At 45.1% G+C, this 17,097-nt stretch overlaps 2 protein-coding genes across 6 annotated transcripts in view; one reads left to right on the plus strand and one right to left on the minus strand.

Moving 5' to 3' along the window:
- Adal (adenosine deaminase-like) overlaps positions 1-9,721 on the minus strand; it is an 18,093-nt gene extending 8,372 nt beyond the window's left edge. Inside the window, exons 1-5 of one of the 5 annotated variants that reach the window (XM_013010253.1) lie at positions 9,629-9,721; positions 5,699-5,894; positions 4,849-4,979; positions 3,235-3,295; positions 415-502 (exon numbers count right to left, since the gene is read on the minus strand). In XM_013010253.1, coding sequence (XP_012865707.1) covers positions 415-502; positions 3,235-3,295; positions 4,849-4,979; positions 5,699-5,758 — 340 coding nt within the window. In that variant the 5' untranslated portion in view covers positions 5,759-5,894; positions 9,629-9,721. Of the gene's footprint in view, positions 1-414; positions 503-3,234; positions 3,296-4,848; positions 4,980-5,698; positions 5,895-9,425 lie in introns of those variants that run through there. The other 4 variants (XM_013010252.1, XM_013010254.1, XM_013010256.1 and 1 more) reach the window with 4 other exon arrangements.
- Positions 9,715-12,011, plus strand: Lcmt2 (leucine carboxyl methyltransferase 2). Its single transcript, XM_013010251.1, has one exon. It carries the CDS (start codon positions 9,732-9,734, stop codon positions 11,790-11,792), a length of 2,061 nt encoding a protein of 686 aa, XP_012865705.1. The 5' UTR covers positions 9,715-9,731; the 3' UTR covers positions 11,793-12,011.
- Positions 12,012-17,097: the final 5,086 nt, after the last annotated feature.

A 17,097-nucleotide genomic window follows, 5' to 3' on the forward strand; every position in this document is an offset into this window, starting at 1 on the left:
AAAAAAAAAAAAAAAATTAATCAAGTAAATAGAGGATAGAGAAGGAATGGTTCAAGTGGTGGAACACCTGTCTATCAAGCATCAGTTCCTCAGTTCAATCCCCAGTACCACAAAAATAATAAAAATAAATAAATAATTTCCCCATTGATATTTATGTCACTGGGAAGACAGGTATAGCTTAGTAGTATAATGCTGCCTAGCATATGCAAGGGCTGGGCTTGAATCTGCAGCGCCTATCTCTCTCTCATGAACACAAATACACAACACACACAGAATAATGTCTATTATTAATGTATATGACAGGATTTTTTTTGTTGACACAAAGCAAGCACAACTGGAAAGTAAATTTTTGTGAGTGACCAAAGCACATAGGAAAAGGGATAGTATATCTATTAGGAAGTAATTAAAGTCTACCAGTAGTGTTTTCTTCTCTGGGTGTGCTCCTCAGTTCCAGGTACTTGACACCATCGTCTGCAAATTCTTTAATGACATCCTTTGTGATCTGATAAAGTACACAATATTGACAATGTTAGAGTTCCAGTCAAGTACCAAGTGTACAGACTAATGTCATTTATTGAATGTGTTCATAATAGCAGAGTGATGAAACAGAAACAAGACAACACCAGTGGGAGCCATCTATGTGTGCACAGTGTTAAGAAATGTATACACAGGGCTGGGAAGGTGGCTCAGTGGTAGAGCGCTTGCCTTGCATGCATGAGGCCCTGGGTTCAATTCCTCAGCACCACATAAGCAAAAAGAAAAAAGCCGAAGTGGCACTGTGGCTCAAGTGGTAGAGCACTAGCCTTGAGCTGAAGAGCTGAGGGACAGCGCCCAGGCCCAGAGTTCAGGTCCCACGACTGGACCCCCACCCCCCCAAAAAAATGTATATACAGAGCTGGGAAGGTGGCTCAGTAGTAGTGCTTGCCTTGCATGCATGAGGCCCTGAGTTCGATTCCTCAGCACCACATAAGCAGAAAAAGCCAGAAGTGGCACTGTGGCTCAAGTGGTAGAGCATTAGCCTTGAGTTGAAGAGCTGAGGGACAGTGCCCAGGCCCAGAGTTCAATCCAACAATGAATGAAGGTGTGTTTTCCTTTTCTATGACCAATCCTAAAACCAGGCTGAGGAGGCTGTGACAGACGGCCCTAGTGACCCTTCATCTGGCCCTAATCTTAATCTGCTTTGACTAATGTGCTTTGCATGTACATAAGCATGCAAGTGCGGTGTCCTGACACAGCAAACAGGGTGGCTGTTGTATAGACTGCCTAACCTTACCTTGGTGAACTCACAGTAATCAAGATCTGGGCCCCTTCTTTTTTCCCCCATAAAAGCTCCAAAGGAATTTCTATTATGTAAGTGAAATGGGTGGTTCAGATTCATCAGGAGGGATGAAAAAAAAAAAAAAACAGATTTAAGAGACTACATTGTGCCAGGTGCCTGTGGCTCACACCTGCAATCCTAGCTACTCAGGAGACTGAGATCTGAGGATCACAGTTCAAAGCCAGCCGGGACAGGAAAGTCCCTGAGACCCGTCTTCAATTAACCACCAGAAAACCGGAAGTGGCACTGTGGCTCAAGCAGTAGGGTACTTGTCTTGAGCTGAAGAGCTGAGAGACAGCGCCCAGGCCCAGAGTTCAAGCCCCACGACTGACCAAAAAAAAAAAAAAAAAAGAGGCTACGTTGTCTCTTATGTGGGCCTCATCTTTCCAGGCTGGATCTTTACCACTGCCCAGAACTGAACAGACCCATGGAATCAACCTACCCTACCCCACCTCACTTAAGACTAATTCGGATGTTTGAGAGTAGGCAGCTGGTAGAAGCAAGGGTTTGAAGTAGCAGTCCTTTCCAGAGACTGGACTGATCACATCTGCTATCCAGGGCCCTTTATTTCTGGGTGGTTAGGTACATATGAAACCAAATGATCAAAGGCTGCCGGCCAGTATGAGCACAAAAGGAGGGGTTAGCTAGGCCCCAGTGGGGCCTATGGAGTCATTCCTAACCTGTATCTTAGAACCTTTCCCAGTGGCTAACATCTGTGTCTACCAGGCTTAGCCCTTTCTGTTCCATGCATAGGTACTGAGGGCAACTCTTCTGGTGCTTTCCTTTCTTAGGCTCTAGAGTGAGACTCTCTACTTCAATTCTTCCTCCAGATAAGAGTACATCGTAATTAGGTTTCTGATGGGAAAGTATAGGGATCTGGAGCTAAACAATGACGGAACAGCTGTTTTACCACTTTCTATGTTCGACATTAAAACAAATTACATTGAACTGCTTTTCTGAGGCGGCGGCGCTGGGAACGGAATCCAGGGCCCTGTGCTTGCAAAGCAATGCCCTCTGCCACTGGGCTATACTCCCAGCCGTGGAACAATAGAACACTTATTAGGGTACATACAGTGGTGCATGCTTATAACCCCAATTACTAGGGAGGCAGAGATCGAGAAGACCATAGTTTGAGGCCAGCTTCAAAGCAAACAACAACAACAAAAAGGTAGCAACAAGTCATATCTGTTGGCATATGCTTGTCATTCCAGGTATGTGAGAGTAAAAGTAGAAGGATCCAGGTCTGAGGCTAGCCCCAAGAAAAATAACTAAAGCAAAAAGATGGCTGGAGACGTACCTCCAGTGGTATAACACTTGCTTTAGCAAGCATAAGGACTGGAGTTCAAACCTTAGTAACACCAAAGAGGAAACAAACAAACAAACAAAAACTTATTTCAGGAAGCAGTGCTAAGTATAGTGCCTGGAACATGATCCCTCAGAGTCCCTTCATTTACAAGTAATCTGACTCATAACTCACTCCCACTGGCTTTTATATTATAAGCTCTTAGGCCAATGTCTTACACTGGTTTTGAAGAACTGGCATTGAAAAAGAAAATATTTTTTCATCACCCTCTTGGTGAAAACAAAAGGTTATATATCAGATCAGAAAGGCACATATGACTTCATAATTCTTTTTTTTTTTTGTCGGTTGTGGGGCTTGAACTCTGGGCCTGGGCGCTGTCCCTCAGCTCTTCAGCTCAAGGCGAGCGTTCTACCACTTGAGCTACAGCGCCACTTCCGGTTTTCTGGTGGTTTTATTGGAGATAGGAGTCTCACGGTCTCTCCTGCCCGGGCTGGTTTTGAACCGCGATCCTCAGATCTCAGCCTCCTGAGTAGCTAGGATTACAGGCGTGAGCCACCAGCGCCCGGCGACTTCATAATTCTTAAACCATTCCAGAAATTCCTTCATGTCTCACCATTAGGATATCTTCAGTGCTAGTGGCAAGCTGATGAATGACGTGAAACATCTGGAAACATCTGCAACGTGAATGAAAGATTTTAAGAAATACTAATCATCAAAAGTTTCTCATTCAGTGAGATGTTCTCACTCCACTAAGCTGAATTAATAGATTTTAGGTGAACTGTACATATATGTGTATATTTATAAAGAACTACATAATAGTTTTTTTAAAAAATCACTATGACTTGGAAAGATAATCAAATGACTGAAAATAAAATGTTACTTATATTTTTAAGCATGAAATAATAGGCATTATTCTTTCTTGTTGTATTTTGGTTGTACTGGAGTTTGAACTCTTGCCTAAGTCACTCTACTAGTCTTTTTTTTTTTTTCTTTTTTGTCTGTTAGGGGACCTGAACTCTGGGCCTGGGCACTGTCCTTCAGCTCTTCAGCTCAAGGCTAGCGCTCTACCACATGAACCATAGCACCACTTGCAGCTTGTCTGCTTATGTGGTGTTGAGGAATTGAACCCAGGGCCTCATGCATGTGGTGCTGAGGAATCGAACCTGGGGCCCCAGCACTCTACCACTGGGCTTCCTGACCCCACTAGTCTCTTTTTGCACTGATTATTGTTTTATGCTCCGGCTGACCTGGACTGTGATCTTCCTATTTGTGCTTCCCTTTTTCACTGGGATGACCATCTAGCACTTGTGCTTTGCCATAGCTTGGGATGACAGGCAAACACCACTGTGCCAATCCATTAACTGACATGAAGTCTTGGGAACTTATGCCTGGGCTAGCCTTGAACCATAATCCCCAATCTCTGTGTTTCAAATAGCAAGGATTACAGTCTTAAAATATTACATCCAGCTACTTGTTATTATGTTTGTCTTTTGTAGGTGTATCTGGACTTGAATTCAAGGCCTTAAACTCTCTTGGGCTTTTTTGCTCCCCCTTGATGTGTTGCCACTTGAGTTATGACACCAGTCTGGTATTTCACAGGTTAATTGGAGATAAGAGTCTTATGAAGTTGTCTGCTGGATTGGCTTTGAAACTTGATCTTCAGTTCTCATGCCTCCGAGCAGCTAGGATTTCCAGGCCTAAGCCATTGGTACCAGGCTGGTTGCCATTTCCTTGGCTCTTGCTGCCAGTATCAGCAAACAGGGAAACATCAACATGTGTGTATTTTTAGGTATAAAGAACATCCTAACCTCACAAATGGCATGAATAATTTACAACGGTTTGACAGTTGGAAAAATTTTATGTTGCTATATTCTCCATGTGAGATGCTCACATTTCTTTGTTCTTTAATTTGCTGGGCCTGGAGCTCTTTTGCTCAAGGCTAGTGCTCTACTATTTGATCCACAGCTCCACTTCCAGCTTTTTGGGGAAGTTATTTGGAGATAAAAGTTTCACGGGCTTTCCTGCCTGGGCTGGCTTTGAACCATGATCCCCTGATCTCAGCCTCCTGAGTAGCTAGGATTATAGGTATGAGACACTGGTACACAGCACACTTTGTTACTGTTGTTTTTAACTACAAAAAATCTGAATTCTTACGCATTATATTATTACTATCTCAAAATATTTATAGATGAAGAAGTCATTATTTCTACAACCACTCCACACTCACTCTTCTAAGGTTCTTTTTTTTCCCTTGTCAATCATAGTCATGTGATCACAGATTTTAAGATTTGGCTTCTTGGCTATTAATTTCTTCATGGTATTAGAACTAATGGATCCATTCAAGTGGGCATGAAGTTCCTACAGGAAGAAAACAAAATCAGTAGAGTTACCAAGTATCCACTGGATATATAGCATTGTAACAGGTATTGGATGTTTGTAGTTTGTAGAGGCAAACTGTCAATTAGGTTTAGCCATATAACTTCTAATGTTTACAAATTCTACCTATAAAATTTATTTCCTAGCCGGGTGCTGGTGTCTCACGCCTGTAATCCTAGCTACTCAGGAGGCTGAGATCTGACTGAGGATCACGGTTCAAAGCCAGCCCAGGAAGGAGAGGCTGTGAGACTCTTATCTCCAATAAACCACTCAGAGAACTGGAAATGGCACTGTGGCTCAAGTGGTAGAGCACTAGCCTGGAGCTGAAGAGCTGAGAGACAGTGCCCAGGCCCAGAGTTCAAGCCCCATGACTGACAAAAAAAAAAACTCCTTTTGTGAATAGAAACGATGTAAGTCATAATTAGCAACCACTTAAGAACTCTGTAGTTGAACCATGTGCTGGTGGCTCACCCCTGTAACCCCAGCTACTTGGGAGGCTGAGGTCTGAGAATCACAGTTAGAAGCCAGCCCAAGCAAGAAAGTCTGTGAGAATCTTATCTCCAATTAACCACCAGAAAACTGGAAGTGCCACTGTGGCTCTAAGTGGTAGAACGCTAGCCTTCAGCAAAAGAGTTCAGAGACAGTGTCCAGGCCCTAAGTTCAAGTCCCATGACCAATACATAAATATATCTATATCTCACCACTTTGGGCAATTCCAAATAAAAGTCTGTTTTCCATGGCTGCTGTTCTTCTGCCTCCATTGTGATTTTTTGCAGAAAATAAAAGATCCTTTCCCACTGTTATTCTTAGTTTGACCCGTGTAGCGTATTTCAGTCAGTTAATTCTGAGGTCCTGGATTTCCTTCAGATTTCTTCCACACAGCTGGCTGAATTTCACCTGTTTCAGTAAATGTGAATATTTTCAGCTACAAACATCTAAGAAACAAGACTGTATACATACTCACTAAAAGAAAAAACCCCAAATTAAGTGTGTTTACAGTTGGGAAATTATTAGAAAACAAGAAAAAGGAAACAGGGAAATCCTTCAAGATAGTAAGAGTTGTATTGTAGCCAGATGCTGGTGGCTCACACATGTAATCCTTGGTACTTAGGAGGCTGAGATCTGAGGATTGTAGGTTTTTTTTTTTTTGTTTTTTTTGTCGGTCCTGGGGCTTGAACTCTGGGCCTGGGTGCTGTACCTCAGCTCTTCAGTTCAAGGTGAGTGCTCTACCACTTGAGCCACAGGACCACTTCCAGTTTTTCTGGTGGTTTTTATTAGAGATCAGAGACTCCCAGACTTTCCTGCCCAGGCTGGCTTTAAATCAGGATCCTCAGATTTCAGCCTGAGTAGCTAGAATTACAGGTGTGAGCCACCAATGCCTGGCTAAGGATTGCAGTTTGAAGCTAGCCTGGGCAGGAAAAGTCTGTGAGACTCTTATTCCACTAAAGTACTTTTTGAGAAAAGAAGCTCAGGAATAGAGACCAGTCCCTGAGTTCAAGCTCCAGGACTGTCACACCCACCGACCCACATACACACAAAGTTAAACCCTGGAATTACTCAAACGCTCAGCATCTCACGGCTACCTATTTCAAGCTGCTACTCCACTAGTAAGCTATCATTGTTTTTCTGATCCTTTAGGTCTTTCTCTCTCCACTAGGTGATTTCCCTCAGAGAACAAAATGCAAGTGCAGAATGTACTTTCTTCTAAAAAACAAAAGACTTCTCTGAAAGTCTTCATTATCTTCTAACTAAAAAAACAAATTAAAACAAAAAACTTCTCTGAAAGTCTATTTTAGCTATTGCACCATCTCTCTCTTACTTTTTTTTTCTTGAAACTTGAACTCTGGGCTTGGGCACTGTCCCTGAGCTCTTCAGCTCAAGGCAAGCACTCTACCACTTGAGCCACAGCATCACTTCCAGTTTTCTGGTGGCTAATTAGAAATAAGAGTCTCATGGACTTTCCTGCCTAGGCTGGCTTTGAACGGAGATCCTCAGATGTCAGCCTCCTTAGTAGCTAGGATTACAGGCATGTGCCACTGGCACCTGGCTTCTCTCTTCCTTTTGACGTGAGTACCTTGAAAGCAAAATTTAGACTAGATGCGTACATTAAGTTGTCTCTTATCCACTGAAAAACTGAATTCAGCCCTCACTGTGCCAAACTGCTCTCCTTAAAATCATTAATGAGTGCTTGAATACTAAAAATAAATCACTCTGATTCAAGTGTGTGTGTGTGTGTGTGGTACTGGGGTTTGAACTTAGGGCCCCAGGCTTGCCAGTCATGCCTCTAGTCCTTTTTAGCACTGTCTAAGTGTTAAGATAGGGTCTGGCTTCCTGTTCTGGCCTGTGTCTGGAGTCCGGTTCTCTCATTTTTTCACTTTCTACTGTAGTTAGGATGACAAGTGCATGTTACCAAACCCATTTTATTCTCTCAAGATGGAATCTGGAGCACTCTTCTTTGTGGGCTGGTCTGGAGGCTCGATACTCTGGATCCCTCATAGCTAGAATGACAGGTATATACCACCACCTCAACTAGCTATTGAGAAGCAAGTCTTACAAGTGTGCCCAGGTTGACCTCAAACCTCAATCCTCCTGATCTCAGCCTCCCAAGTAGCTGGGATTATAGGAGTGAGCCACTGGCACCCTAATACCAAGGTGTTTTTGTTTTTAACTCCAGTATGCAAATTGCTAGACTCTAAAATTTACCTTTCTTTTTCTTTTTTTTTTTTTTGGTCGATTGAGGGGCTTGAACTCTGGGCCTGGGTGCTGTCCCTGAGCTCTTCAGCTCAAGGCAAGAGCTCTACTACTTAAGCCACAGCTCCACTTCTGGCTTTTTCTGTTGATGTGGTACCAAGGAATGGAACCCAGGGCTTATGCATGCTAGGGAAGCACTCTATCACTAGGCCACATTCCCAGCCTCCCAAACTTATCATCTTAACAACAATGCACTACAGTCAAATTGACTTCCTTCTCTATATCAGCCAGATATCCAATTTGGAAAATTATACATTTTCTAAATATCTCTGGAAAAGATACTATTTACTAATCATTACCTCCCCACAGACACACCCAAGTTATTAGGAACCTAAGATTCTTAGGTAACCAGTTTAGAAACTTAATGGTTAGCGGGGAGCCGGTGGCTCATGCCTATAATACTGGCTACTCAAGAGGCTGAGATCCAAGGATCAGGGTTCAAAGCCAGCCCAGGCAGGAAAGTCTGTGAGACTCTTATCTCTAATAAACCACTAGAAAACCGAAAGTGGCGCTGTGGCTCAGGCGGTAGAGAGCTCCCCTTGAGCTGGAGAGCACAGAGACAGCCCTGAGGCCCAGAGTTCAAGCCCCATGACCAACAACAACAACAACAAAGAAGAAACTTAATGGTTATTTAAAACTTGAACCTGAGCTGCTGCTGCTTTTAAAAGAAGGCTTAAATAGTTAGCTACTCCTATTGATTCACATCTTAGTTGCCTCAGATTTTGCTCTATTATGAAAAACACTGCTGTGTACAAGAATTTTACAAAAGGCTGCTTATAAACCTGAAGAACGTTTGAGGGTGGAAACAAATGGGAGAGGGGATGGTAAAAGGACAGAGAGATGGGGTGAATATAACTCAAGTACGCTTTAAGCATGTATGAAAACAGAGTAATGAAATCATTAAAACTGTTGAATAAAGAGCAGACAAGAGGATTAAAAAAAGTAATGGGGAATAAATTTGATCAAGTACATTATATACAAGTATGGAAATATCACAGTAAAACCCCTTTGCACAACTAATATACAGTATTACAAATGAGGAAAAATAAATATCCAAACGTTCTGTTTGTTTTTTGGTACTGTCATGGGGCCTGAACTCTGGGCCTGGACGCTGTCCCTCAGCTCTTCAGCTCAAGGTTAGTGCTCTACCACTTGAGCCACAGCCCCACTTCCGGCTTTTTTCTTTTTGCTTATGTGGTGCTGAGGAATCGAACCCAGGGCCTCAGGCATGTACTGTACCACTGAGCCACCTTCCCAGCCCTATTCAAACGTTCAAGTCACGCCTCTTCTCCGACCACCTTCTGGGGACAGACTCGCTACTACTTTAGAATGAGGATTTGGGGAGTGGAGGAGAGTTTCACGGTACAGTTGAGAGTGAGTGGGTTAACTCACAGTCAACCTAACCCAGCGCTGGCCCTCCGAGGAATCGAAGGTATGGATCTATGGGGGGGGGGGGGAATTATTGTAATTACTGTGAAGGTCAGTTTCTTCCCTTTCCACTTGGCCTGATTTGCTTCTCGATGTAAATGAGTTCTCTTCTGCAACGAGGAGAGCAGCTGAATTAATCAGCAACTACTGCTAGCATCCATTCCCAGGAACGTCCACTAAGGTGCTGACCCTTCTCTGGTCTTTACCCAGCCCTGCCTAAGGAAGTCAGGCGTCACTTCCCAGACTCACCTCTTCTTACAATGGAGGACAATTACATAGGAGGGAAATTTCGCCCTCCGACTGGAAGGTTTGTTGGAAAGTGAGGCCGACAAGCCGCGGAACGCAGCCGGCAGCTCCCGGGAATCAAAGGTCAACCGCAGTTGAATTTTCGTACAGGCCACACCCTCCTCGATCCTGATTGGCTAAAGGGGCCGATCCCGGAACTGACGCACTATGCGAGCGGAAGTTGGTGCCGTGGCGCTGGGCTGAGTCTTCCGTACGGTGGTGGGCCGTTCACCCCAGCGACGGCTGCCGCTCCCAAGTCTCTCCTGGGCCATGGGCCCGCGCAATCGCGAGCGTCGAACGGGAGCTGTGCAGAGCACCAACGACAGCAGCGCCCTGAGCAAGAGCTCCCTGGCCGCGCGCGGGTACGTGGAGGACGCCTTCGCCGGGCTGATGGTTCCGGGCGCCGCGCGCCGCGCGCCGCTCATCCACCGGGGCTACTACGTGCGCGCGCGCGCCGTGCGCCACTGCGTGCGCGCCTTCCTGAGCCGTGCGTGCGCGCACCCCGCCGCGCCTCCCGCTCAGATCCTGTCCCTGGGCGCCGGCTCCGACTCGCTGTACTTCCGCCTCAAGTCGGCGGGCCTGCTGGCCCGGGCTTCCGTGTGGGAGGTGGATTTCCCGGAGGTGGCGCGGCGCAAGGCGGAGAGGATCGGTGACACGCCGGCTCTGTGCGCGTTCACCGGGCCTTTCCGGACCGGGGACCCGTCGTCCGCGCTGTGCTTGGAGGCCACGGACTACCGCATCCTGGGCCTGGACCTGCGGCAGCTCCAGCGGTTGCAGGGGGCCCTGGCGGCCGCGGGCCTGGACCCCGCCTCGCCCACTCTGCTCCTGGCCGAGGCGGTGCTGACCTACCTGGAGCCGGATCGCGCCGCGGACCTCCTCGCCTGGGCCGCCCAGCGTTTCCCGCGCGCTCTTTTCGTGGTGTACGAGCAAATGGAGCCCCGGGACGCCTTCGGGCAGGTCATGCTGCAGCATTTCCGGCGGCTGAACTCCCCGCTGCACGGCCTGGACCGCTTTCCCGACGTGGAGGCCCAGCGCCGCCGCTTCCTGCAAGCCGGCTGGACGGCCTGCAGTGCCGTGGACATGAATGAATTCTATCGCCGCTTTCTCCCTGCGGAAGAACGCCGGCGGGTGGAAAAGCTCGAGCCCTTCGATGAGTTCGAAGAGTGGCATCTGAAATGCTCCCACTATTTCATCTTGGCAGCTTCCACGGGAGACACCCCGCCCCAAACTCTGGTGTTTCCCCCCTCAGAGGCGTTTTCACGAGTCGATCCTGCTACACCGGCCGGGATCTTCCCCGCCAGAGTCGTCACTGGTGACAGCCAGGGCTCACACCTTAAGCGATACGGCCATGCCTCCGTCCTGGTGAGCCCCGGCGTTATTCTCAGCGCGGGAGGGTTTGGAGAACAGGATGGTCGGCACTGCCGAGTGAACAAGTTCCACTTGCTCTCCAGACACTGTGGCTTTGATTGGAAAGACAGCCAAGTATGCAGTGGTGGGACCGAAGCCCGGTGGGATGGACGCCTTTATCACACCATGACACATCTTTCTGATACCCAGATTCTGGTTCTGGGAGGGAGACTGTCTCCCGTAAATCCAGCCTCGGGGGTTCTCCAGCTTCATCTATGCGGAAGGGAGGGCCACAACGCCAAGGACCTGAATGTGGCAATAACAAAGGTCGACTTGGAAGGAGATTCAATTTTATCTCGTTGGAGGCACTCAACAACAGAAGTATCCTATCAGAATCAGGAATATTTGTTTGTGTATGGGGGGCGAGGTGTGGTGGAACCCGTACTGAGTGACTGGCATTTCCTCCACGAAAGGACAATGAGTTGGGTCAGGATCTCGGTGGAGGGGGAAGTACCTGAAGGTCGGCATTCCCACAGTGCCTGCAGTTGGCAGGGGGGAGCCCTTATTGCTGGAGGTCTTGGGGCTTCTGAGGAGCCGTTGAACTCTGTACTCTTTCTGAAGCCAGTCTCTGCTGGATTCCTCTGGGAATCACTAGATATCCAGCCTCCCATTACTCCAAGGTATTCCCACACCGCTCATGTACTCAATGGACAGCTTCTTCTGGTTGGAGGAGTCTGGATTCACTCTTCCTCAGTTCCTGGCGTGACTGTTATTGATCTGACTACAGGACTGAGCTCTGAGTATCAGATTGACACAACATGCGTGCCATGGCCATTAATGTTACACAACCATACCAGCATCCTCCTTTCTGAAGAGCAACAGCTCCTCCTCCTTGGAGGTGGCGGAAACTGCTTTTCCTTTGGCACTTATTTCAACCCCCATATAGTGACATTAGACCTTTCTTCCTTAAGTGCTGGGGGGTAAACATACCCACTAAAGTAGAAAGGTTTCTGAAGAAAGGACTTGAATCTGGCTATGGATGTTTCTACTCCATTTTTTCAATAATGCTTATTAATTTCAGAACACAGAAAAGGCTGTTAAAATTTATACCAACAACCAGAGAGATGGTACCAAAATAAAGCATAATGAGCTGGGTGCTGATGGCTCATGACTGTAATCCTAGCTACTCAGGAGGCTGAGATGTAAGGGTTGCAGTTTGAAGCCAGCCCAGGCAGGAAGGTTTATGAGATGCTTATCTCCAATTAATCACCAAAAATGGGAAGTGGAGCTGTGGCTCAAGTGGTAGAGCACTGGCCTTGAGCAGAAAAACTCAAGGACAGTGCCCAGGCCCTAAGTTAAGGCCCCAGAATTGACACAAAAACATAAACACATGTAAAGTTTATTTTTCCAGTCTTAGGATGTTCATGTATCCAGGTTTTTTGAATTCCACCAATTTTTGAATCTGTTTAATTCATTTATTGAGTTACAGTGGCCTTTAGCCTAAGTAATAAAACTTTCAAGAAATGGAGACTGTAACCTGGAAGTTTCACACATTTTTTTTTTTTTTTTTTAAAGAATAGAAGGTTGAGCTGGACGCTGGTGTCTTATGCCTGTAATACTACTCAGGAACAACTTCTTTTTTTTTTGTCGGTCGTGGGGCTTGAACTCTTGGCCTGGGCGCTGTCCCTCAGCTCTTCAGCTCAAAGCCGGCGCTCTACCACTTGAGCTACAGCGCCACTTCCACTACTCAGGAGATCGAGATTCAAAGATAGTCGGAGCAGAAAAGTTTCTGTGAGGGCTGGGAAGGTGGCTCAGTAATAGAGTGCTTGCCTTGCATGCTCGAGGCCCTGAGTTCGATTCCTCAGCACCACATAAGCAAAAAAAGAAAAAAGCCGGAAGTGGCGCTCTGGCTCAAGTGGTAGAGCGCTAGCTTTGAGCTGAAGAGCTGAGGGACAGCACCCAGGCCCAGAGTTCAGACCCCACGACCAGACCCAAAAAAAAAAAAAAAAGAAAAGAAAAGGCTCTTATCTCCAATAAACCACTCAAAAACCTGAAGTGGTGTGGCTCAAGTGGTAGAGCTCTAGCCTTGAGCACAAAGAGGCTCAGGGAAGCACCCAGCAGGGCCTGAGTTTAAGCCCCACAACTGACCAAACAAACCAAAAAAGGATACAAGTTTGAATATAGTTGAAGAAACATGGTCTTGACCCAGTTCTTTTTGTATGAAACCTAAAATGCACTAGTATTAAGTGTTCCTTTTAAAAAATATATCTTTATTAACAGCATATAAATGCATGTTAAAAAGTGGCTAACATAAAAATATAGTGGATGAGGCTGGGAAGGTGGCTCAGTGGTAGAGTGCTTGCCTTGCATGCATGAGGCCCTGGGTTCCATTCTTCAGTACAACATAAGCAGAAAAAGCCAGAAGTGGCACTGTGTCTCAAATGGTAGAGTGTTAGCCTTGAGCTGAAGAGCTGAGGGACACAGGGACCCAGACCCAGAGTTCAGGCACCGTGAGAGACACAAAAACAAAAAATATGATAGTGGAGTTGGGGATTTAGCTCAGGGGAAGAGCACTTGCCTAGCAAGTTCAAGGCAGAGTTTAGTCCTTAGCTCTGGAAAAAAGAAAAAAGCTAAATAGCAAACACACTGAAGTGTTAAGAGAGGACAATGCTATGAGGACATCCAGGAGAAGGTAAGCAGCATATAAAGAATTCTAGGCTAACTTCAAATTTCCTGAGACTTCACAAGAACCCTGGAGAAGTCATTGGTTATGGCTGAGTAAATGCTGAGAAACAAGGGGCTTTCTACCTCACAGTAGGCATCTATCAAGACTATCATTGGACCAGCAACTAGATGATCATCAGGAATATGATCAGTTTGTTCTGTATTTCTTGTTTAAAAGTTCACCAGAACCTATGTCCAGCTTTCATGAGCATTAAAGCAGAACGTTACGATGAAATGAGTGTTCTTAGCTGTGTAGTAGATACTACCAGAATTCTAACCTAGATCTGACTCCAAAACCCAGGTTACACCTCCCATTATGCTACTGCTTAAGAAGGTGCCATTAGCTATTATAATTTCATTACTTTGTGGGAAACAAGTGGGGGGAGATCAGCAAGACAATGTGGATGTGTGATGTTGTGTCAGCCCTAAATTAATGCACTGTGTCTTTTCTTTTTAGCACTACTCAGTATGGCACATTATGAGTAATTGGGCTTGTTCTTCCAGAGAAATTACCGACATTTTCTGTCAGTGATTATCAGATTAAGCATGCTTTCCATCTCTAACCCTATTTTTGCAACATGCTTAGCTGAGGAATTACTATTCAAGCTCCACTGAGAACACTTAGTTTTGTCAGCAACATTTACCCTGTGACTTTAGAGCAGCACCCTAGATGTCCTGGATATATCCTGGTAGAGCATCAAAGTGTTATTAATAGGAAGCTACAGCAATTAGAGATGTGTTCCAGATTGAGAACTGAAGTTATGTAATATTTGTTTCTCCATTTCACTAATGAATATTTTTTGTACCAGCCTCTGAGATGATTATGAGAATTGATTTTAGTGATAATCTTTCCTCTTTTAATGATTGCCCTTCCTAGACAAAAATCTAGTTAAGAAAGGAAAAGAACTGATTTTGAATCTCTTGTCCTGGGTCAGGGCCACAAAAACAGTAACAGTTTAGCCAGGATAAGAAAACAAGTTAAGTCAGCACTTGGGAGACTGAGGCAGGAAGCCTGAACAACAAAGACCCTGACTCAAAAACAAATCGAGTAAGCTGTTACTCCTTTGTGTGCCATCTGAACTTTCCAACTTTCCATCTTTCATCTTTCTGTAGTTTTAACCCTTCTTAATGTCTTAAGGAGAAGCATGTATCACATATGTCCCAATGCTCAGCTGTGTCCTTGGAGTTCTTTGAACCCCTAGAAGTCCCTATTTATTCCATAACCATTTGGTGATCCCAACTTCAGCTTCAAGCAACCCCTGCCTCCTCTCAGGCATGTCATGTGGCCTCCCTGCAGACAACCAACTCCTTTCTCCTTGTGCAAAAAGAGCCTGTTTTAATTGGAGAGTTTGGTGAATCAGAAAAGAGCTTGTTACTAAAGTAGATGATTAATCATTGGAGCAATCCAATAATGTTTAGCTTGACATTAAGACTACACTAAGCGTTTTGGTGAAATAATGAAGAAGGGGATCTAAGATACCATGAGGCTAGTAAGTCAAGTCATGAAGTATGGATAATCATGTTTGAATGTGATGTTTAAAGAGAAAGGGAGCTGGGCGTCAGTGGCTCATGCCTAAAATCCTAGCTACTAAGGAGGCTGAGATCTGAGGACCGCTGCTGTTTGAAGCCAGCCTGAGTAGAAAAGTCCCCATGAGACTTGTTATCTCCAGCTAACCACCAGAAAACCAGAGGTAGGTCTGTGGCTCAAAGTAGTAGATCACTAGCTTTGAGTGAAAAAGCTCAGGGACAGCACTCAGGCCCTGAGTTCAAGCCCCATGACAGACAAAAAAAAAAAAAAAAGAAAGGGAATATATAGAGCAGAAACTATGAAACTTACAGTCAGCTTTAGAGTAGGCTGGGATCTAGGAAAAAGAGTTCTTGATATTCCACAGTTCAGTTTCAGCACTGCTCACTACCTTTCCTGGGCATTAATGTAAAGCACTTGTTTGGGAAGGGGTAGCTCCTTCACTGAGGGAAAGAATTTTATCCGTATATCACTTCTCTTTCCCTAATAGAACAGATGCTCAATAAATACTTGTGGGGTGAAAGTTCACTTTGAATTCAAATAACCTATATTTGAATATTAGTATAGCGCCTACCTTGCACAAATGTACCAGTTCTTCCTGTAATTACTTGTGAGGGTATGCGTGTGTGAGAGTATTAAAGTTTTAAAGATTTGAAGTTCCAGATTTCTTTAAAATCAACTGCCTAGATCAGTAGACCTCTTGATGTCACTCCTAGCTTTATGGACTCAAACCTCCCTGGTTGCAGTTTTCAGCTTTCTCCTTTGTTCACAGTGGTCTATGGTTAGTCCATATCCTTTGAAGAAGAAATGAATTAACTTAGGCAAAAAAAACAGAGCTAATGTGGAGAAGCAGGAGTTGACAATTAAATGTGTTTGTGAGTACACACACATAGGATCTTCTTGTGATGCCGGGATGCTTCACTGGGCATGACTTGGTACATAACTCTCTAAGTTTAATAGAGGAAGAGGAAAGACCTTGCCCTAATTTTTATGTGAAAAGTCATTTGCCATCTAATTGGCAGTTTAAAGCTAGTAAATAAATCAGAATGCAATAAGCATGCTTTTAAAGATATTGCACAATGGGCTGAGAAGGTGGCTCAGTGGTGGACTGCTTGCTTTGCCTGCATGAAGCCCTGGGTTCGATTCCTCAGCACCACATAAACAGAAAAAGCTGGAAGTGGTGCTGTGGCTCAAGTGGTAGAGTACTAGCCTTGAGCAAAATGAAGCATTAGGGATGGCGCTCAGGCCTTGAGTTCAAACCCCAGGACTGGCAAAAAAAAAAAAAGATATTGCACAACAGTCCGATTCTTTCATTTCTTGGCTTTTGTTTATATTTTTGGTTTTTCCATTAGAGCCTCAAGCTCTGACTTATATGTATACTTATCCAAGAAATGATGGCATCCTAGGAATAAGGCAGGGAACAAGACATATGTTAAGAGCAGAGAACTAGCCTGGATAGAAAGCTTAAATTTGGGGGCTGGGAAGGTAGCTCAGTGGTAGAGCGCTTGCCTTGCATGCCTGAGGCCCTGGGTTCGATTCCTCAGCACCACATAAGCAAAAAGAAAAAAGCCGGAAGTGGCACTGTGGCTCAAGTAGTAGAGCGCTAGCCTTGAGCTGAAGAGCTGAGGGACAGCGCCCAGGCCCAGAGTTCAGGCCCCACGACCGGACCCAAAAAAAAAAAAGAAAGAAATCTTAAATTTGGAAATGGTGAAAATTACATAGTTATCTAAGCAGATGGTAGAATCCCAGAGACTATACCATCCATCAGCACAGCATACCTGAACAGGCACTAGGCAAGGTGAACACTCAGGAGCCTGAGAAGTTACCGACAGGAGTGGGGATTGGAAGTCATATGTAGTAAGAAACTCATGGATTCTGACCTAGAGACTTTCAGGATGTTTAAGGAATACTGGTTTGTAAGCATGTTACAGGATGAGTTGAGGTTAATCTAAAAGCAGGATAAAACTAAACAGCAGTATCTATAACCCAGCCTAAATATGGCAACATCTGAAAGTAGAGTGATTGCAATAAAAATAGAGG

This window comes from Dipodomys ordii, unplaced genomic scaffold (genome assembly GCF_000151885.1).
Source record: "Dipodomys ordii isolate 6190 unplaced genomic scaffold, Dord_2.0 Scaffold11, whole genome shotgun sequence".
Classification (NCBI taxonomy): domain Eukaryota; kingdom Metazoa; phylum Chordata; class Mammalia; order Rodentia; family Heteromyidae; genus Dipodomys; species Dipodomys ordii.

Bases quoted from the DNA above. Each gene is read 5' to 3' on its own strand.
- Lcmt2 (XM_013010251.1), top strand. From the start codon at position 9,732: ATGGGCCCGCGCAATCGCGAGCGTCGAACGGGAGCTGTGCAGAGCACC.